This window comes from Ictidomys tridecemlineatus, chromosome 7, assembly GCF_052094955.1.
Source record: "Ictidomys tridecemlineatus isolate mIctTri1 chromosome 7, mIctTri1.hap1, whole genome shotgun sequence".
In the NCBI taxonomy this organism is placed as follows: Eukaryota; Metazoa; Chordata; class Mammalia; order Rodentia; family Sciuridae; genus Ictidomys; species Ictidomys tridecemlineatus.
In genome coordinates this window covers 56,667,119-56,690,696 of record NC_135483.1, presented here as the reverse complement: position 1 = coordinate 56,690,696, position 23,578 = coordinate 56,667,119, and the positions used below count along the sequence as shown (strand labels likewise).

The window sequence follows — 23,578 nt, the reverse complement described above, 5'->3', positions numbered from 1 at the left end:
ACTGTAAAGCAAAAGTCTCATATTCTGTACCAGAAATCACACATTAGCATCAGAGAGGGTAACTCTAGGTGTGAGAAAGGTATACTAAGCTCCACTGAGGAAAGGACATGATAGGGCCTGCAGCATAATTAAGCTTTGTACAGAGGCTTGCTTTGGACTCACTATACTTTTCAATGTATTTGAGACACTAATAGGAATTTAAATCATTTTATCCTATTTTTCTAGTTAGTAAGAACTAATATACAAAGCAGTTACTCCTGCCAGGCACTGTACTGAGCACTTCAATAAGGTCATTTCCTCCCTTACAGATGAGGAAACCAGGGCATGAATTAGGGAAGGATCCACAAGCAAAAGGGATCACAGCCAGAATTCCATCCATGTTCACAGTGACTACTGAGCAATGCAGTATTCTGTATGTTGGCTGTTTTCTCCTCCTCTTGTAAATCAGATCCCTAGAGAGTCTACTCCAGAATACTGATGTCCTTTTCAGTACCTTTCCCAGCCTATTTCAGAAGTCTGTTTTGTGCCCTCTTGCTTTAGGATTTGCTAGGAGACTGTTTAAGTTGATTATCCTGCTCACACTTGGAGGTAATAACTGCATTATTTATAGGGGGGTCTCTAGTATCTTTGGGGGAGAGGGAAGTGCTGGACCCACAGGTAATTCTCGAACCTGGAACAATCGAATGCAGTCTGAGGAACGGTTAGATGGGAGGGCAGAATATGCCACGTCTGCAGCCACCTACTGAGTTGGAAAGACCTGGCTCCACAACTTTCCAAAGCAGGGGAAGACTACAAATGGCACTCGGTGCCTGGGGAGCCTGCCTGCCACGACTCTTGAGAAATAATTATTGCATGAAAAGGGCATGTAGAACAGTTTCCAGATTTCCCACCACACAGACTTCTCCCCAGCTTTGGCTGCGGCCCTCAGAACGTGTGGTTTGGACTTGAATCTGGAATCGATACTCTCTCTAGCACCCTGTGCTTTCCCAGCCTACTTCAGAAGCCTGTGTTGTGCCCTCTTGCTTTAGGATTTGCTAAGAGACAAGTTGATAAACCTGCTCACACCTGGAGGTAATAACTGCATTATTTATAGGGGGGGTCTCTAGTATCTTAGCCTCCACAGGAGTGACAGCCTCAAGAATTCTAAGGCACCATGACGGCTCTCTGGGAGGTGGTTTTATGCCACACAGGAAGCTTATACCTAGGATGGCTTCAAAGGGAACCGAGGGTGAAAGATCTGGTGGCAGCAAGTTGATTCAACTTCCCGTTGTGCCTAACCTCCCAGAGTGTGTTTAAGCAGTGGGGGCCATAGCAACGTATTAATTTATTTGGAGCACAGTGGTCAAAGAAACTTTAATTAAGTGAAAAGAAAACCATGCAGGAGGGAGATTTACTTCAACTTTGAGTTTTCCTTAAAAATAGGAGCAGTCTTAAAACCCTGGGTAAGGCACTAATCCAATTACTGAAGGCATTAAGCAATGAATCTTATTTTGCAAAATTATTTGAAAGGCCCAACATAAAAGAAGTAGTGGAATAATATAACTACCTTTTGCCATGTGGCTTCTTTTTTTCATTTCTATTATTAGTTTCTCAGCAGATCTCATACCACCACAAAAAAAAAAGTCCACAAAAGACAGTAATTTACTCACAAAGGAAACACACCTCCAAACTTTATTAATAACCGATTTCTTTTTATTAGAGCTGATACAGTTGTGAAAACTGTACATTATACATTTTGGTTTCAAGGATTATAAATAAAGGAACTCACAGGTAGGGAGTTCTTTTTCACAGCAAGAAACTTTAAATAAACAAAGTCATGTTTTATTAAGTACATTGGCAGACTTCATGTGCTGTCCAAAATGTAGAGTACAGTATAACAACCCATTAGAAAGAGCCTTCATGTAAAATACAGCTGGGCACATTTTAGAAAAATACCAACAATTTGAGCTTTGTTTTAAAAAAGCTTATAAATCATACATATATTTATAAATGGAACAAACATGCTCACTTTATAAACATATCCTTTAGTTATCTGTTACCCATTATCTCCAAAGCATTACACATTTTAAATAAACACTTAATAAGATTAAATATTTTATTTTCTTAAAAAAAAATCAGCTTTCCCCAGCATAAGGAGCTAAAGGGTTAGGAGGAGCAGTGAGAGTGCTGAGACTGACACAGGAACTTAAACGTTTGTTCTTGGGTAAAAACGTACTTCCTAAATGGAAAAAGTCAAAGCAAAAATGTAAAAAATAAATATACAAGTTGTAATTTTTCATTTGCTCTCTTTCTGCCGCCTTCTTTATTCCATATTGGTCACACCCAGGATTCTCAACATATTGTACTTCTGCAAAAAACACCACTGGGTTACTACCCTGCAGGTGACAAAGCATGCAGCCCACACCTGTGCTACCGTGGGAACTACGTGAACTGTCTCTTCTGCACTGAGAAGGTAGCTAGTAATGTAAAAAGAATCCGATTAAACCAGGCAAATCATGAACGTCTTTAGGAAGTGCTCCCCCTCCACAGAGTAATGTTTTCAAGAGATTTAACATACCTTTCCTCCCCTGATTTCTTTTTTAATAATTACTTTTATAAAGACTATGCAGATTCTCTAAGCATGCTTCTGAGTAATAAAGGATAAATTATAAAACAGCAAAAAAGGAGTATGTCAGAATAACAAAGGACAAATATTTAAAATAAAAATATCTAAGTCTTTAAAATTTGAAATGAAGTTACAAAAAGACTTTTGAAAAACATGAAAGGCAGAAGATTGAGAAGCAGTGATTTTTAACAAGGTTTTATGCTCTACCTGAATGTATTCAACAAAAATTTAAGTTGGAAAGAAAATAAAAAGAGAAGAGTAGTTATTTATAGCATCTTGCTTAACTTTCATGGGAATTAACATAGCCACTGACAAGATTTTATTTGGTTGTAAAGTACGTCAGCAATGAAACTGAATCCTTTAAACACTGATTACTGCAATCCATGCAACATTTTGACTATACTTTAAAATTCTGTTGTCTTTCAGCTTTTAAAATTTAGCACCTCCTAAGTGCATAAATAATTCATCTCGGTCATGTTAAAAATATTTAGATTATTTCTTTGGAAGGTATAATGCCTTCAGATTGTTAAGCTTTAAAGATAAATAAACTTTTATAGGCTTAAGAATAAACGACATAAAAAAATGATGTATTGCTATCAAAATAAACACATTTTCCACTAGCGTTTTTGTTGTTTCTTTTCCTTGAGATGCAACATGTGCGTTTCGTCCAGCCAGGACCGCAGGTGGTAGGTGACTGTACATCGTATTTAAATAAACAGCAAAAATGAGCAGAGTCGTGCAAGCAAACGAAACGTTCTCTCCCGGAACATTCCAGGAGATGTTAAAGCAGCAGGTCACGGCATAAGACTGGTGAGTGATGCTGCTACCTATTTCTTCTAATGAGATAGGAGTGAATGTTGGAACCTCGTCCACAGCAACACAATCCTCCGACCGCATTCCTCGGGCAGTCGTTTCCCCAGCTCCCTACTAAAAACGTCAGATGGTAAAATAGTAAGGCAGCTGTTGACTTCCATCAAAAAAAAAAAAAAAAAATGCAGCTCCATACATTTCCAGTTTAGTCACACTCTGCTAGGACAGATGGAGTAGCCAATGCCAAGAACTTCGCCGGATGGGGCTGCTTCAGCAGATTTTAAAAAAGAATTATTATTAAGTTTTGTTCTCCAACATGGCTGTGTGCTTCAGCTCCCAGAGGACCCCAAAGCCACAAAGCATTCCCAGGGGGAACTGAACAGGTCCTCTGGCTGAATTTTTCCAAGTGTCATCTCTCTCTCGCGATCCCATCCTAATTCCAAGCCTCCTTGCCTGTGTCTGAGTCTGACTGGGGTGTGCCATTTAAAGGGCTGACGACACCACGGCAGAGGACTGTGGGCTAACACCACTAGTTGTCATGACTTCACTGAAGGGTCAAAACAGTTACAGCATTAAGTAACTATGTTGAATCACATTCAGGCACAGCCAAAATAAAGTGAAGGACAATATGTCATTGTTTAAAAAAAAAAAGTGCAAATTTGAATATGAGAATAGAAATGTTATTTACTGTAATTTGGTAGAGAAATTAAGGCTATTCTTACCTTTCCTAATTCCAATCAAGTTAGAAAGTGAACAAAAAGAATGGCCAACCCGATATTCAACAGCATGACAAGGACAATCATGACTGAATTAGGGCCCTGGAAGTGAAACAGAACAAAAACAAGCATGATGTTTCCATGTTAATATCGACAACATATTGCCAAAACCAACTACCAAAAGTATAAGAAAACAAACATGGCTGCAGAAACTAAGGCATGAATGAGGAATGCAGCTCCTAAAGGTGTGAAATAAAAATAGCAAGGGTTATGTTTAGATGGAGCTGTTGTTGAACTTTCACTTAAAAATGAACCCAGTCTTACTAAAATAAAAAAAAAAAAAAAAAGTAAACAGCAGATAGATCAATAGAGGAGGAGGGAGGAAAGGGAGGGAAGTACTAGGGACTGACTTGGAGCAAATTATATATCATGCATTTATAATTATGTCAAAGTGAACTCTAATTTAGGTATAGCTAATATGAACCAATAAAAAAAAATGGGCTGAGGTTGTGGCTCAGTGGTAGAGCACTTGCTTAGCATGTGTGAGGCACTGGGCTCGATTCTCAGCACCACATATAAATAAATAAAGTCCATTGATAACTAAGAAAATATATATATTTTTTTAAAAAATGGAATCCAGTCTTGAATTAGGTTAAAAATGTTTTTGATAATAACCTGCTCTATTCACCTCAAGATACTGTACCCCACTCTAGATTGAGACAGTTTGCCACATGGGGGCTGGAGGCTGGTGGGCATTAGCGGTTGTGGTTAGATCCATTCAGATGAGGAAGAGTGAGTCCTCAAGGCAGGTAGAAAATGAGAGTAAAAATTTGAGGACAATGAAGCCGCCAAGAAAAAAAAAATCAGGAAAAATTCAAAATGAGATTCTTTAATTCCTGCTTTTTCTTGGTCCCCTTTTGGGATCCTACCTTCTTTAGTACGTTAAAAATGGTTAAGTGGGAAGTGGAATACTTTCAGAAGGTACTCCTCTAGGTCTAACTTTTTACTCCTCTAATTACAACTACACCATTACAGAAGTAAAGTTATATTTAACAGAATGCAGAATCCTGTTTTGATGACAGGAGTACCAGAGACTCTAAGGCTCTCAGATTTTGTTAACTTCCAACAAATAGGCCTCTCGGGGCCTATGTGCTCAGGACTGGCCCTCGGAGAGGCAACCTTCATTAGAAAGATGCAATCTTGGTGTTTACTATTAAAAGAGCATCTAATTCCTAAATAGCACTGAAGTGTTCCAAAGTCGTCTTAAGAGGTAGGTAAGACAGGGAGCTTTACTGTTCTTATTTTACAGATAAGGAAACATTGATACTCTATTTGGATATCATACAAGACAAGATTGAAACAATGTTGTTGAGGCCTCAAATGTCCTTCTAGTGGCAGCGTAAGGAAGACTGGGACTGCCACTGTGGAGCCCGCCCTCTCTGGGCCTTGGGCCTGGGTCCTACGTCACTTCCTGAAGGAGCTCTCCTCCTGCCCCAGGACACATCTCCCTGGTAGAGGTCAGGGGGCTCTGTTCTTTCCCTGTTCTGTTGTCACATTTTTTGTCATCTGTTGTTGCACTGCATGTTCTCACCTGGACCCTGAGCTTTATGGGGGCCTCATCTTGTTCCCCACTGTATGCAGTTCATGAGCTGTGGGGGTGCCCAATTCACTGGGGCAACCTGTATTTAATGAGACCCAGCATCTTCAAAACAGATTCAGGTACTGATCAAAGGACACCCGAGTAATGAGTAAAACGGGAGGGGGAATAAAACAAGGTGCCCTTGAGAGAGGGAGTATCAAGGAAAAGAAGACCCCCAGTTCTTAAGCCCCAAGTAATGGGAGGAAAATAGGTTTTCATAATGACAGGCAGAGGGCTAAACATTTCTAAGTAGATTATTTGTTGTTTATTCTTCATACGAGATTATTAGTTCCATTTTACAGAGCTTCAAGAGGGTAGATGTCTTGCCCAAAGTTCCTCAGCCCCTTTGAACAAATTACACAGGTACACCTAAACCTTATCCTGTCCACTTGCAGCTATAGGCTCTTTTCTCTACATCCTTGTTAAAGCCCTGGGGCTTAGTTTAAAAGCAATTTCCCATCAAATTCTTTAATATCACATTTTCATCTAGGTCCTGTAATTTCCATAGTATCAAATAAGCACCAAATCTTGCAAAGGACCAACTGCTCTTTTGGAAGAGTTATATTCCAAATTCATAGGAGAAAACTAACCTGCACAACATTTCACACAATTTTTCAGGGCTGAGAAATGCAGAAATGATTTAGGAAATTCCTACAACTCTGAATATAATCATGATGATCTTTCAACATTCATAACTGAGTACAGAAATTAAGGAAATGCCATTACTGCTATATACTTTGATTTGATTTGATTCATGAGTGGTATTATTTCAACTCTTTTGGGCCAATGCATTTAATTAGTAATTCTCAAAGATAACTTAGTGATATGAAAAATGAGGGAAAGTGGATCTGAACTGGATCTGGATAATATATAATGCAGAGTCAGTATCCTAAGGGGACCCAGGAAAAGGGGAATCAACCGAGAAGGTACCTTTAGTAAAGCCAACTTTAAAAGCTTATGGTAGGGGCTGTGGATATGGGGCTGTGGATGTGCATCGTTGGTAGAGCACTTGTCTAGCATGCATGAGGCCCAGATTTGATCCTCAGTACCCCTCCCCCCAAAAGTTATGATAGCCTGAATCTTTAATGTTCTTCCTATAAATCCTTCCAAAGTTCTGTGAATTTACCAGTCCCTTGTGAATTGGTTGGTATTCTGGGTTTGGATAATGTCTTGGGGTGAATTTAGTTCTCATCTTCAAGTTTTGGCTCACATCTCATTATACTGATAATCTGGATTCCTTGAATAATGAATAAATGCCTGTATAAATGCCTTATCCAGAATGAAAAATAAATAAATATGCATTTTTCTGAACACATATATATTTATCCTGGACATATTCTAACACACACATACGTATTTATTCTATCAGTGTAGCTCCATTTATAAAACTATTTTTAAAGATGACTCAGTGAAGATGAGAGTAATCCAGTTATGAGAGGTTCAAACCAACACCAGGTGAAAAATGAAAATCTGGGACACTATTTTAGATATCAAGCCGTGACCTCGGTGTTCTTCAGATACCCAGGCAGGCCATGGGGTGAAAACGCTTTAAGGTGAAGTCCCATAAATATGATTGTGCGGGCCAGTTGTAGCTTAAAATAGCAAAATGGAAAAAAAAAAAAAAGTCTTGCTTTTCAAGACCGATTGGGACAGGTGTAATGGAAACTACAGCAACGGGCAAACTGAAGTCCATATTAGAAGGCCGTTAAACAAGCAAAAGTGGGGGTCAAAATATGGAAAGAAATTGTACCTTAAGGAATGAATGGAAATTTTCTTTTCACTAAGAGATAATCATTCACATTTAAAATTGTGAGAAAATTTCTGCTGGAAATAGGGAAGTTTTATATTTGATATAAATAAACTCTAACTAAAATCATATGCAAAGAGAAAAGTTTAATTTAGTATTAATAGGAAAATTCAATTATATGAATTTACTTTTTTTTTGTGAGGTTCAAACTTAACCCGCAGGGATGCTTTAAGTTTTGCATAAATTCAAAAGAAAGATCAGGTAAATCTCAAAACAAACTTGGAAGCTGACCTTAGTAATGGCTGAGAAAAAAAGTGCAGTCAGCTTTCAGGATAGGTGGAGATTCTTGATTGGAGGACCCTTCACTTGTTGCCTTGTAATAAGGCTCAGACAGTTGTTCTGGCTCTTACCAGAGTTTCCATGTTCCCAAACCCTCTATGAATATCCACATCATGTAGGATGCACACTCCTGGACATGAGCCCACAGGTAACCATGCCCGGATCCATCACAAGTTTCCTAAGGCTGCTGAGCCTCCCTTGTCCTACTTCATGATCAAGTTGTTAATTTGCTCTAAGTGTTAGTCTGTGTCCTAGAAGGTTTTCTGTATTTCTAGGAGATCAATATCCAGGGTGATCCTGAAGATGGATCAAATCTGTTAGAATATCTAGGAACTATTTACGCTTCAACTAGTACACTGGAAATGAAACATAATAATAGGCAATGCTTTCTGAGCATGTGCTCAGCATGGTATTAAGAACTTTGTGTTATCCCTAACACTTTAATTCTTTAATGTTAAGATAGGAATGAACGTATGAGGAAACTAAGACAGAATAGTTAGTAAACTTGCCCAGATGTTTCAAATCTGTGCTCTTAGCTACTAATCAGTATTACCTCAATCAGGTAAGCTGGTTGACTATAAAATCTCAGATTCAGGTTGGCCATCATCATGGTTTAGATATGAGGTGTCCTTCAAAACCTCACATGTGGACAATGCAAGAAAGTTTAGGGGTGAAATGATTGGGTTATGAAAGCTCTGGATTAACTTATATGGGTGGTACTTGTAGGCAGGTGAGGAGTGGCTGGAGGAGGTGGGTCACTGGGACTGTGCTTTGGGGTTGATTGATATTTTGTCCCTAGTGAATGGAGCTCTCTTTGCTTCCTGGTGCCATGTCCTGAGACGCATTCCTCCTCTAAACTCTTTTGCCATGATATTCTGCCTCATCTTGGGCCCACAGCTATGGAGTCAGCCATTTACAGACTGAGACCTCTGAAACTATAAACCTCAAATAAACTTATCCTCTTCTAATTGTTCTTATCAGGTCTTTTGGTCACAGTGACCAAAGCCGACTAAAATAGTTATCCACCTTACAGATGGAGATTCTGATGCAAACTGAATCTCTCAATGCCTACACAAAGAACATTAACTGATTTGTTCTGGGTTTCCCTCAAATGTTGGATTTATTGTGAATGTTTCTATGAATTTTAAATTGTGATTTTGTAAACTTCCCACTTGCACAATGCCTTCATCTAAGAATTGTATAGAGTCTTCTGCGGTTTAAAGGCCCCTCACAGACTCCCATTGTAATGATGGCGTCACTTCCTAAATCCTGGAGGAGGTTATCAGGACTGTGAAAGGCAGCTTTCTGTCATCATGAAGAAGACAACATTTTCACACAAAGGTGCCCAGTGACCCTGTCACCTTCACACATAGGGGCAGCCTGAAGCCTGGGAGGCTGCAGAGCTGCTGGGCCCTCTCTCTCCCTGGGTTGTGAACAGGAACCCTCAAGACTGACCCCTGCAGGTGGAAGATGCCTGGCCAAATCCAAGAACCATGATTCCTCATATAAGCAGAACAGATGCTTTCTCTAAATCAGGAGGCTGTGAAGTCACCGAACATATCTACAGTACTGCTTCACAGAAGATGCTTGCAGGTTAAAACTAGGAAAGTCAACAGGGCCTTTGTTTTTTTTTTTTAAACCACAGCCTAATGAGCAGGACACTGGAGCATATATTTCCCCTGTAGAGTTATGGAAGTCCACCGAACATACTACTAGATATATAAAAATATAAGCTTGAAGGTCTGTTTGAATTTCCCCTTTATAAATCAGATAATACTGATCTATCTAGAAATAGACAGTCTATCTCCTTTTTCTATCTCATGGATACACATAAGAGAAATCATTATTACATTTAACAAATTCAGCACTGATAATATTAACTTAATATCAGGATACTGACAAATCAATGTTAAATATTTTAAAAATGAATGCTTGCTGAACAGCCAGAATCTCATAATATTAGCCTATTCTAAAAATCATTTAGCTCCATAGAGGTTGACTCTTGGGTAATCCAGCTAATCCGATTAATTTACATTTAGCTAATTTAAAAGTTGAAAACCTGGGGACAAAGAGAGCTAGTGTTTTATAGACATTAGCAAAAGAGACATGAGAAATTTCAAGTATAAATTAATTCAAAAGATGAATTGTGCTAGTTTAATCCTATGAGTAAATGGAGCAGCCAAAACTGAGATACCAATGTTATAACCTTGTTGGCCAAGACACTAGTCTACATCAGTATGCACATGTCTCTGACATAACCAGTACATATCAGGTGAGCTGTGGCTTATTCCCTAGCTACATTTAACACCCACTGCCTCAGTGTCAAAGGCATGTGAACAGGTCACCAGGTCATTTTTTTTAAAAATCAGTAATTACTTAGCTTCAGGTTAATAGGAATTCTACAGAATTTGATAACAAACTAATTCCACATATTATCCAACAAATAAATCAGACATGAAGAAGCACATAGGCATTTTTCATTAACACAGAACATTCTGGCCAAATAACAAATGTTCAAGATTCATTGATAATAACTGGGATCTACCAGAAAACCGAAATTGCCAGAGCATTTACATTCTGAAATTAGAAGACCAAAGTCATCCTCTTCAACTACTAAAAAATTTCTCTTTTGGGGAAGAAAAATGTTCTCGCTGCAAAGCCAGGCTCATTAAGTAAACTCCAAGCTAAACCTTTATGAGAAGAATTCACAATGCTAGAAGAGATGTTCTTTTTGTGTAAAGAGGCTGACCACAGTGGGAGGGCCAAAGGAGGGTTCAGAACTCCCTCCTAGAGCTCTGGGAGGGAAAGGCATATTTCCTTTCTAGCAGTCAGAGCACAAGCCACCATGCAGATCACCGAGAAGAGTGGACAGAGGCTTGCTAGAATGTGGGGTGGTCCTAGGTTGGTCAGGTCTCACCTGCCTGAGTTAATGTTTAAGGTAGCAACGGAATGTGCCCCCGGAACACCTGCCTGGAGAGCTCTGGCTAGCTCAAGCTACCAAGGTGTTAAACTCTAAATAACCCCGTGACCCTAGGACCTCTGTGAGCCCAGGCAGTTATCGAGATGCGCACCACCCTCTGTGGCTCCCCGAAAGAACCAAAGGGGAGGAAGGAAAAGAAAACACTTGTGGTGAGACTTACTGAATTGGCTTCTTTTTCCAAAGGGCACGAATCGTTGCTTGCTGGATTCTTTGGTATAGCAAGTTCAGACTTCTTAGCTTTTGGCTCAGCTTTGCTTTCTTTGGCAACTGGTTTTGTCACAGGTTTGGGGGGACTCCACTTGTTAGGCGATGGCTTGTGCACCAGTGCTGAGGAAGACTGGCTCGCTTCATCATCGTCCCCCACGTGTTCTGGAGGGTGCTGGGGGGCGTTCAGTTTCACATAGTAGCCGTGATACTGAGAATGCAGCTCCCCATTACTGGGGGTGGGGATGTGGTGGCGGCCAGAGTACTTGGACTGGGACACGATGGCTCCGACCTCCTTTGAGGGAGCCTTTGACATCAAGGGCTTATTGACCACAGTTGTCACCTGCTCGTCAGCCATACTCCTTTTATCTTGATTGAGTCTGGCCCCAGAGGTGGGGTTTTGCTTCTTCATGGACTTTGGGGAGGGAGGTTGGGGAGAGTGGCTCTGTTTGGGACTTGCCTCAGGAGACCTCGGGGGTGTCGTGCCTTTGCGATAAAAATGAGGAGATTCCTTTGGGGTAGGTGGCTTTTCTGGTACCTTTTCTTCTGGGTTTTCTTTAGCATCTACACCTTCCTGCAATCTCTGTTTGATATAATCGGGGCCTGGGAAAAAAGAAAAAATGAAAAATAAGATGTAAAGTCTTTATATCAGGTTTCTCTATAGTTTTTTTTTTTTTTTTTTTTTGCTAAAGGAGATTAACTTTTTCCCCTTTAAATCCGTTTACAAGGCTTTGACCAAGCATGAACACATTTCATTTTCCAGGAAAAGATACTGTTTATTACTGAAAGGGTACTTTTAGGACAATACATTCTGTTAATTGTCCTATTTTGATAGCCATAAAAATCAATCAACTCTGTCTTCCCTAATAATTGTATTCTTCTTCTGTACCTGCAGAACATAGAGGTGAAATTCATGTTGGTAGAGGAACACCATAATTAACCTATTTATCCAAATTAGCACTGTACAGTTAAAACACAGAAAGCATTTTCTTATATAAAGAAGTGACTCTTGTATTTGAAAATGTAATAATGTATCAACATTGTAAGGCAAACCCTGCAGATAACATATTGGTAATGATCTGTCATCAAAGAATCATTAAAACTTTCTAGTTGGGTGCTGAGGTTGTGGCTCAGGGGGACAGCGCTCACCTAGCATGCGTGAAGCATCCTCAGCACCATATAAAAATAAAATAAAGATATTGTGTCCACCTAAAACTACAAAATAAATATTCAAAAAATCCCCCAAACCCAAAACTTTCTAGTTGGGACAACTCCTGTAGTTTAGGATGTGCTGTACGAATCCTTTCCAGGTTGTCCATTCACAGCTGTAACAAACAGATGTTCTGCAGGTGTCTAAGTCAAGACAAGGCAGCTGTTTTTGAGGCTGCAGCCTCAGGATTTTTAGCCTCAGGATTTTGATTTACTTTATATACTTCATGATGTTTGTAACAATCATGTTATTTTCTAGGAATAGAAAAATGTTCAGTTTTTAAAAAGTGGATTTTTACCAGGATAAGTTATAAAGAAGCAGAGTGCATCAAAAGATGGTACAGGCTGACAGCACTTAAGGATGCCTGTGGTCCTGACAGGGGCAACTTGGGGGACCTGGGACAGTTCTCCAAGGCAGCAACCTCCTCTTAGGCACTTTAGGTCTCTGCCTCTCCCCATGACCCAGTCTCGTGCACACTTTGGCCACCACTCCTCCCAGCTGCTTTCCATTACCATGATATGAGGTCAAGGTCACACACAATGTGGTTGGCCACCTTTGTAAATGAGCAGGAGCTGACAAACCATCTCTCAAGTCTACGGTGGGGAAGCCATCCTCTCTTACTTGCTGCGAGATCACTGGCCAGCTCTTGCCAACTCCAGAGCCCTGGAGGAAGGTTCATCCTCCTTCCTGCCTCCAACCCTACCCCTCACTCCAAACCAACAGAAGATTTATAGAGGGCTGAAGAACAATTATCCTTATTTATTAAAAATACATGTTGCACACTTAATATGCTTAACTCTTCTTTCTATGGTGGTCTGTGTAATAAGCTGTTGTATGAAATTGCTATTTATTATGCCAGGCATTTCCCAAGATTTAAAGGCCCATCAAAACCTTAGGAAGTAGCTGTTGTTATCCCCATTTCACTCATGTGGTAACAGCCTTAGCAGCTAAAAAACCCCAAAGCCATGTAAGTCCTGTATAGCCTTTAAGGTAAAATATAATGCAACATATAATGTAACATTTTAAAGTCAGGATGAGATTTCCTGAGAACGCACAAATGGAGGGTGCACCAAGGTCCCAAATGACTGCATTAACACAATTTCTGTCCTTTAGTGGAAAATTTCCCACCCTTTGGAATTTAAGTTTCCCAGTCCTGTTAACATCACTTGTCAATAATTGAGATTTCCTTTCAAAATTTGAAGATACCAAATTTGAAGTAGAGATACTATCTTGCATTCTACCAGATCATAATGGAATGAAATTAGAAATCGATGATAAAATAAGAAAAAAAGCTACTCCAACACCTGGAGACTAAATAATATGGTACTGAATGAACAATAAGTTGCAGAAGACATCAAGGAGCAGATTAAAAAATTTTTTAGAGGTGAATGAGAGCACAGATACAACCTATCGAAATCTCTGGGACACTATGAAAGCAGTTCTAAGAGAAAAGTTCATTGCATGGAGTTCATTCTTTATAAAAGAAAAAGACAACAAATAAATGACTTAACATTACATCTCAAAACCCTAGAAAAAGAAGAAAAAATCAATACCAAAAGCAGTAGAAGGCAGTAAATAATTAAAATCAGAGCTGAAATAAATGAAATTGAAACAAAAGAAACAATTGAAAAAATTGATAGAACAAAAATAAATAAAATTGACAGACCCTGAGCCATGCTAATAAAGAGAAGGAGAGAGAAAACTCAAATTACTAACATACGTGATAAAAAAAGGAAATATCACAACAAACACTACAGAAATACAGAAGATAATCAGAAATTATTTTGAAAACTTGTACTCCAATAAAATAGAAAATATCAAAGGCACTGACAAATTTCTAGAGTCATATGATTTGCCCAAATTGAATCAGGATGATATACACAATCTAAACAGATCAATTTCAAGGAACGGAATAGAAGACTATCAACCAAGAAAAGCCCGGTCTGGATGGATACACAGCCAGGTTCTACAACACCTTTAAAGAACAACTTAATACCAAAACTCTTCAATTTATTTCAGGAAATAGAAAAAGAGGAAGCACTTCCAAACTCTTTCTATGAGGCCAATATCACCCTGGTTCCAAAAGCAGGCAAAGAGACATAAAAAAAAAAAAAGAAGAAAGAAAAGAAAGAAAGAAAACTTCAGACCAATATCTCTAATGAACATTGATGCAAAAATTCTCAATAAAATTCTGGCAAATCGAATACAAAAACATATCAAAAGATCATGCACAACTATCAAGTGGGGTTCATCCCAGGGATGCAAGGATGGTTAAACATATGGAAATCAATATATGTAATTTGTCACATCAATAGATTTAAAGATAAGAATCATATGATCATCTCAATAGACCCAGAAAAAAGCATTTGACAAAATACAGCACCCCTTCATATTCAAAACACTAGAAAAATTAGGGATAACAGGAACATATCTCATATCATAAAGGTTATCTATGGTATGCTCCATGGCCAACATCATTCTAAATGGGGAAAAACTGAAGGCATTCCCTCTAAAAACTGGAACAGTACAGAGATGTCCTCTTTTACCACTTCTATTTAACATAGTCCTTGAAATACTGGCCAGAGCAACTATACAGATGAAAGAAATTAAAGGGATAACTATAGGAAAAGAAGAACTCAAATTGGCAGTATTTGCTGATGATATGATCCTATACCTAGAAGAACTTAAAAGTTTCATCAGAAAACTTCTAGAACTAATAAATGAATTCAGCAAAGTAGCAGGACATAAAAGCAACACCCATAAATCAAATACATTTACGTATATCAGTGACAAATCCTCAGAAAGGGAAATGTGGAAAACTACCCCCATTTATAATAGCCTCAAAAACGAAACAAAACAAAACTTGGGAATCAACAAAAGAGTTGAAAGATCTATATAATGAAAATTACAGAACCCTAAAGAAAGAAATCAAAGACCACCTTAGTAGATGGAAAGATCTACCTTGCTCTTGGATAGGCAGAATTAATATTATTAAAATGACCATACTACCAAAAACACTATACAGATTTAATGCAATTCCGGTCAAAATCCCAATGGCATTTCTCATAGAAATAGAAAAAACAATCATGAAATTCATCTGGAAAAATAAGAGATCAAGAATAGCTAAAGCAATCCTTAGCAGGAAGAGGTGGCATCACTACATCAGACCTTAAACTACACTACTGAGCAATAGTAACAAAAACAGCATGGTATTGGGCACCAAAACAGACTAGTAGACCAATGGTACAGAATAGATGCCACAGAGACTAACCCACAAAATTACAACTATCTTATATTAGACAAAGGTACCAAAAACATGCACTGGAGAAAAGATAGCATCTTCAACAAATGGTGCTGGGAAAACTGCAAATCCATTTGCAGCAAAATGAAATTAAACCCCTGTCTCTCACCATGAACAAAACTTAACTCAATGTGGATCAAGGACCTAGGAATAAAACCAGAGACCCTATGACTAATAAAAGAAAAACTAGACCCTAATCTCCATAATGTGGGATTAGGCTCCAATTTCCTTAATAAGACTCCTTTGGCACAAAAATTAAAACCAAGAATCAATAAATGAGATGGAATCAAACTAAAAAGTTTCTTCTCAGTTAAAGAGACAATCTTTGAGGTGAATAGAGAACCTACATTTGGGGAGAAAATCTTTACCCCTCACATATCAGATAGAGCACTAATCTCTAGGGTACATAAAGAACTCAAAAAGCTAAGCACCAAACAACAACAACAACAACAACAAAACAACAACAAATAACCCAGTCAATAAATGGGCCAAGGACCTGAACAGACACTTCTCAGAAGAGGATGTACAATCAATCAATGAATATATGAAAAAATGTTCATCATCGCTAGCAATTAAAGAAATGCAAATCAAAACTAAGATTTCATCTCACTCCAGTCAGAATGGCAGCTATCATGAAGACAAATAACAATAAGTGTTGGTGAGGATGTGGGGAAAAAGGCACACTCATACACTGCTGGTGGGACTGCAAATTGGTGCAGCCAATATGGAAAGCAGTATGGAGATTCCTTAGAAAATTGGGAATGAAACCACCATTTGATCCAGCTATCCTGTCTATACCCAAAGGACTTAAAAACAGCATACTACAGGGACACAGCCACATCAATGTTTATGGCAGCACATTTCACAATAGCTAAACTGTGGAACCAACCTAGATGCCCTTCAGTAGATGAATAGATAAAAGAAATGTGGTATATATACACGATGGAATATTACTCAGCAATAAAAGAGAATAAAATCATGGCATTTGCAGGTAAATGGATGGCATTGGAGAAGATAATGCTAAATGAAGTTAGCCAATCCCCCAAAACCAAATGCCAAGTGTTTTCTCTGATATAAGGAGGTTGATTCATAGTGGGATAGGGAGGGGAAATGTGGGAGGAATAGATGAACTCTATTAGATAGGGCAGAAGGGAGGGAGGGGAAGAGAGAATGTATGGGTTTAGAAATGATGGTGGAATGTGATGGACATTATTATCCAAAGTACATGTATGAAGACATGAATTGGTGTGAATATACTTTGTATACAACCAGAGATAGGAAAAATTGTGCTCTCTATGTGTAATAAGATTTGTAATGCATTCCAGTGTCATATATACATAAAAATTAATAAAAAATAATTGATATTTCCTTTCCTAATTTGGTAAGCATCCTTCCCATTGTCTTTTGTGATGCTCTACAACTGAGCCACATCCCCAACCCTTTTTATTTTGAGACAGGGTTACCCAGGCTGGTCTTGAATTTTTCATCCTCCTGTCTCAACCTTCCAAATCACTGGGATTACAGGTGCATACCACCAGCCTCAGCCAAGTGCCCTCTTTTCAAAATTGGCTACTTTCTTTCAACTCCTCCATCAAAGATGGTGGTACGATTTCCTGGCCCAGCAAGAGGCATTGCTCGGATGAAGAAGAGGGGCAAATGCAATATGTGCAAAAGATGACATCTTTGTTTCTGAATTCTTCCTTGGTGCTGTGTGCTGGATACTGAGGGAAAAAGGAAGCACCATGAGGAAGCACAAGAGGTGATTACATCAGCAGACTCAGCCCTGCTTTTTACATTTGTTCATTTATTTTTGATGCCTGGAATCAAATCCAGGACCTCACCCATGCTAAGCACCAGGTCTACCACTGAGCTGCACTCCCAACCTTTGCCCCTATCTCTTTAAAGTCCAAAATGTCTTTCATACTGGTCCTGTGGAGGAGAAGCCCCTTGTGATTCTATTGTAGATTTACTTTTACAACCCCTCCTTATCTTCTGTGGTAAAGTATACTTTCCTGAGAGTCTGACACATACCCTAAAATATGTCACCCCTTTGTCTAAAATGCCATCAGAGTTGGCTTTGTGTTTTACTGTCATTTGATTTTATAGCTTTGCTGAACCTCCCCATCTAGGTCTGGAAGTGAATGTATGGAGCAAAGACAATTAAGATAGTCCAGACTCTTGGAGCTGATGGAATTTTAATGTAAACCACATAACACTGAAACAATGACACAAATGACTAAGTTCTTATAATATCCTTAAAGGATAAGTGCAAAAGATGATATGTCTTGAGCTCTGTAATGTTTTGAACAACCAATAAAAAAAAAAAAAAAAGGATAAGTGCAAAAGTTATATTTGCAAAAAAAAATGACCAGTATCTATCTCAAGATTAAGGAACATTAAATGCTCATGTTTAACTTAATTACACACAGAGAAAAATGTGGAGAAAATAATAGACTCTGGCAAACATGATTAGCTATGTATTTTTAAAATTGGAAGGAAAAGGTAAAGAGATGCTGAATGGTGAGAGAGATGATAAAAGGCCCATGTGTTTCATTTTGAAAATGGGACTGTGACAGTATAGCTTACAAATTCAGGATTAATCCCAGTGATATTTGGCCTCACCTGCATTTACTGTGGAAAGCATACAAACAGCAGAAACGGGAGTTGCTTTGACAGATTCCCAACCAAAGGGATAGCCGTCAGCTGAGGTGGAGACTGAGGAAAAGCTGACCAGTACAAGATGCTGTTTGCTGTGAGGGACTTAGGCAACTCAATTACACTGGTTCAAGAAAAATTAATTTTGTAAGACAGCACTTTAGGATATACTCCAATTATTGGAAAATTGCTATAAAACTTGAATATTATACATTATGTATTATGTAGGTATGTGACTTAGCTTTTGCATCAGTGTGACCAAAATTCCTGTCATGAACAGCTTAGAGGGAAAGTATTTGGGGCTCATGGTTTCAGAGGTCTCAGTCCATAGACGGCCAACTCTATTGCTCTGGGCCCAAGGTGAGACAGCACATCAGGGCGAAAGGAGGAGGCCCAGTGAAAGAAAACCGTTCCATTCATGGAGGAATCAGGAAGCAGAGAGAGGGCAAGAGAAAGGGGCCATAGGGAAGATGCACCTTTCCAGGGCACACCGCCAGTGACCTACCTGCTCCATCCATATACCATCTGCTCACAGTTACCACCTAGTTATTCAAACTAGGATGGACTGATTAGGTTACAGTTCTCATAATCCAACCACTTTACTTCTGAACATTCATGCATTAACACAAGGGCTTCTGGGGAGACTCCTCATACCCAATCCATAAACATGCTTTTATAAAGAGTAAAGAGAATCCTTCCTACTTCTTAACTTAGACTATATTATTAGTAACAGGTCAAGTTGAAGATAATTTGTCCATTAAAGGAATTTTTATTAATGGGTTCATAAAGCTAAATTTTGGACTCCTTTGAATTCTTTTTTTTAAAATAATTTTTTAGTTGTCAATGGACTTTATTTATTTATATGCAGTGTTGAGAATCAAACCCAGTGCCTCACACATGCTAGGCAAGCACTCTACCACTGAGCCACAACCCCTGCCCTCATTTCTTTTTTTTTTAAAAAACATTTTTTAGTTGTAGGTGGAGACAATATTTTTTATATATGTTTTACGTTGTGCAGAGGATTGAACCCAGTGGGCCACGTGTGCTAGGCAAGTACTCTACCAACTGAGCCACAGCCTGAGCTCCTGAATTCATTTCTTATCATGTTTTTTAATTCTCAAATTCAAGTCTAATCACTCTTTCAATTTCAGAAGTCTGGTGTGGCACAGGTTTTTCGCCCCAAGTGCATGAGGAAAAGCATGTCTTATATAATTGCTTTTGCCTACTCTTCTAAGATGAGTTTTTCCAGGTATATCCACCCAGATTCATCAACAGGGCTTTGATGATACTCCAAATCTGTTGAGCTCAAAGAATTGACTAGAGACGGGTGTGATGGCACACACCTATAATCCCACACCAGTAATCTCAGAAGGCTAGGGCAGGAATGTTCCAAGTTTGAGGCCAATCTGGGCAACTTAGACCCTGTCTCAAAATAAAATCACAATGACTGTAGGTGTAGTTTAGAGGTAGCACACTTCTGGGTTCAATCCATGATGCCATCACCACCACCACAACAAAAAAGAATTTACTAGAACAATGAAAGTATATTTTAGCACCAAAGTTTAGATTTAAAAAAAAATGCCTAGCTTTATTATGCTTTTGAAAATGGCTGGCTAAAGATATATACACACTCCCATCGGGAACTATTCTTGCAGCCAATCCTCAGCCAAATCTGAGGTGCTATCTCCAGAGATTTTTATTTAGTAAGTACAAATCAAAGCCCTAGAAATCATAACGTTCATCTAATGCTCCAGATGATCCTGGTATACACCAAGTCACAGGTGTTTGAAAGCATGCAAAAAAATGCACATGTTGACTGGATGTGGTCCTCATATCAGCCTCATATGACTACATCCAGTTGGAAACAGTTCCAAAGTAGCATAGTCATGTGACAGCTGGCCAAACAATAAGGATATACAGCTAGCTTTTCCGTAGTAAGATGGAATGATTTTTAAACAAGACATTTAATATAATGCAGAGGACAGAAGTTTTTCCTGGAAGGCTTTCTCTTGGAAGGCACATCCTGTGCCCGCTACTTGTCCTTTGTGGTTGTGTGTGTTAGCAGTGCGGTGCCAGCAACATAAAGCTGATGAGATGCAGCAGTTCATTAAGGGGACTAGCCAGAACGCTGCCAGGGAGGGAAATTATGACAAGTGCTGATGCAGTCAGCATTTTTAAGTCAGTCGTGTTTTTATAGACACCATTTATGAATTCTAAGGGCTTTGTCCCCACTGGGGATTCAAACTGGGAAGTAGTAGATGCAGGTCACCTGCTCAGTGACATGCCACACGATATGAAGTAAGTCAGCACACCACCCACTGACACTGGAAGCTAAGTCGTCATGGTTGGCACAAAGGTTGTGTACAGACAATGGCAGATGGTGGCAGCAGGGAATCCAGTTTGAACTTCAGAGGTGAGCCACCATGGGCTGGCTATGGGCAGAAGGAGCACCACGAACAGTCCCCCAAACAAATTTCTAGAAGGGCAGTGCCCATAGCAAATGCTTCGTGGTGACAGTAGAAGTCATTAAGCAGAAATTAGGCATTTTCTCAGGAGACTGCCAATCAATCAAAGAGGACCAGATTGAACAACTCTAAAAGCATGATTTAATCAGTAGCAGGACCACTTTCGCGTCCCCTCCTTTCCTCTAGGACCTTACAGTCCCATCTGTAACCATGCCACACCGTCTGTGACCACAGCCGTAGCACTTGCCTGAGAGCTGTGGGACATCTATTCCGGTGCCCAGCACTGGGCCAGCACTCAATACATATTTGGTGAAACTGAATATATGGGAATGAATATATGGAATGAGAATAACCAGAAAACTTAAGAATTACTAATTTCATGTGTGCTAGTGGATTATTTGCTTTCCCTTCTTCATTTAAAAAAAAATGTATTTTAGGTTTGGAAGGAGAGCTTAGCAGCCATCTGTTTCTGGATGCTTCATTTTTCTTAACCCAAAGTAGGACAGATTAAGGAGAGGCATAGGCAATTATGTTTTTACAGACTTCTAACTCCTGTCGGAAATGCAAGCTTAGTTAACACTAGTCCATAATAATCTACACCCGAGAATTCACTTTCACCTTCGATAATGAGTGTACTCTGTGTGTGAGCACAACCTGCTTAAACAGGGCAATAAGCATGTTGCCTAAGGAAGTGGGCTGCCTGTCTCCCAAAGGGGTTCAGACTCATAAATTTACCACATTCTGGGACAGTGTTTTAATTTCTTTAGCCCATAGCCAGCTCCACTGATAAATAAAACGATCTTTACATCCTATTTAATATAACTTGCAATTAAGAACAAAACAAGAATCTTGATAGGGAACAAACTGAAACGACAGGACAAAGAGTCCTGTGTATAGTTTCCCAGTTGTCCTTGTTCTCCAACCCCTTCCTCTTCTTGGTGATCACCTTCCGAACCTTCATCTCAGCCCTCCTGGCTTAGGAACACGATTTTACCAGCACAACCATGGCTTGGGGTGGACTCACATGACCACACTCACAAGACTGATGTATGATACCGAAAAGCCAATTCATTGGTTGACAGCAAGCTCTCCCTCTTGACAGACCTCCATGGAAAGCCTGATCACAGAATTAGTTACTGGTGAATGTGGCATGGGGACAAGGAGCATGAGATGAATCAACTACCTAATGGCATGAAGCTGAGATGGCCTGATGCAGCCATTTCCTGGGTCAGGATGATCTTGCCAAGACAGCCATACACACCGCTGGCTATACTTTCCTGCCTCCTGCCCCCCCCCCAACATCCTTGCCAGTGCAACTACAATGATCCCAGGTTTGACTCAGGCTTCTCTGGGCAGGGTCTGGATGAACACTGCCAATCTCTGCCTCTGTGACTCACTTTTCTTCTATACTTCCTCGGGTTGCTGATTCTTTCTGGAGGTGTTGTCCTACACCCAGTCATGTTACGAGGAAATCCTGCAGTTCTTACAGCCACACTATCACTGCAGATCATCTGACCTCTCTCTGTGCAGTGTCATGGCTCATTTTCAAGTTTAACCTTCAGAGGGCAAACTTCTTCTGAGTTCTTGGGAGTGACTCACTATGTCATTCACACTGCTAACAATTCAACTGTCTCTGTGTAATCATCTATACACACACTCACATACATCCATTTGTATGCTCTTTCATTAATGGAACTTTACCCTTTGAGAACAGCTCATATGGCTGTTTTTTCCTGTATTTTTAACTCAACTATAGAATCATTTCTTTTTTTGAACTACGGCCATAAGATTTAACTAAGATGGTAAATACCTGAAAATACCACCAGCTCCTAAAAAATCGATTTACCATGAAAATGTCCAAAATGTAAGCTACGACATCCTTTTTCTCAGGGCTTGCAGCGTCTAGGCATGGCACAGGCATGGCAAACAATGGAGATATTTATGACTGAGATATGTAGACTCAATGAGCAGCCTGACTTAAAAGAATTCCTTGAGAGCCGTGTTAGCAAATGTCTATGTGATACGGTCACCTGTAAATGCAGAGTGGAAAGCAGGAGTTAAGGCCCTTGAGAAGACCTGTGATGCTCCCTACAGAAAGGGCCTTCTCTCCAGTGGCTATAGGAAGTGCTGACCGTGGGTGCAGCCTGTTCTGGAGCTCTGGTTGCCAACAGACCCACTGTTCATCTCATGCTCCTGGGATGGATTCATTACTGACGGACCCCTTGCTTATAGGCGACTGTTTTAGCTAAGAAGGGGTAGAATTACATTTTCCCACAATATTTCTTTCCCCTCAAATGCTTTTACACCATAAAAGCCCTTTAAAACCATTCAGTCTGGAAAACTGAGATGACCTTCCATATCATTTCCCTCTTGCTCACACCTCGAGGGACCCCACTGCCGAGCAGCTCTCGGCGTCTGCAGACAACAATAATAAGTTTGTTTGCTTTCAAAGCAGCCCAAGCCCAGCGTCTCCTCACTGTCCAGCTTCTTTCTACCATGGCAGCTCCCTGGAGAGCCCAGGAACACCTACTAGGTTTGCTGAAAACCTCCTGGAGCTCTTACCTCCTGGAACAGCTAATTCACCAAAGTACTTACACACTGGGGAAGTGTGAACAAAACAGGTGATTCCAGTACTATCTATCAGTACCGGAAATGGAAATCAAAGGAATCCTTTTGCAACAAAATTTAAATATGTATACAGGATTCAAATCTACCCACCGGCTTCCAAGAGATGTACATGAGAGAAATCACCCATATCAGTGATTGCCTCTATGTTGGTCTTGGACTCTTGGAGAGTTCACTCCATGAGAACAATATCTAACATCTCAGTATCGAACTGGGCCCCTCTCTAGACTTGCTTATATAAAAACTAAAAACTGAGTCTTTTTTAACCTAGCCCTTTACTGT

The 23,578-nt window shown here is 39.6% G+C and overlaps 1 protein-coding gene across 5 annotated transcripts in view; it reads right to left on the bottom strand.

Moving 5' to 3' along the window:
- Positions 1-1,670: 1,670 nt before the first annotated feature.
- Positions 1,671-23,578, bottom strand: part of Jph1 (junctophilin 1) — a 79,821-nt gene continuing 57,913 nt past the window's right edge. The window contains exons 4-6 of one of the 5 annotated variants that reach the window (XM_078017008.1): positions 10,997-11,643; positions 4,138-4,233; positions 1,671-3,962 (exon numbers count right to left, since the gene is read on the bottom strand). In XM_078017008.1, the coding sequence (XP_077873134.1) occupies positions 4,153-4,233; positions 10,997-11,643 (728 nt within the window). In that variant the 3' untranslated portion in view covers positions 1,671-3,962; positions 4,138-4,152. The remainder of the gene's footprint in view (positions 3,963-4,137; positions 4,234-10,996; positions 11,644-23,578) is intronic. The other 4 variants (XM_078017010.1, XM_078017009.1, XM_078017011.1 and 1 more) reach the window with 4 other exon arrangements.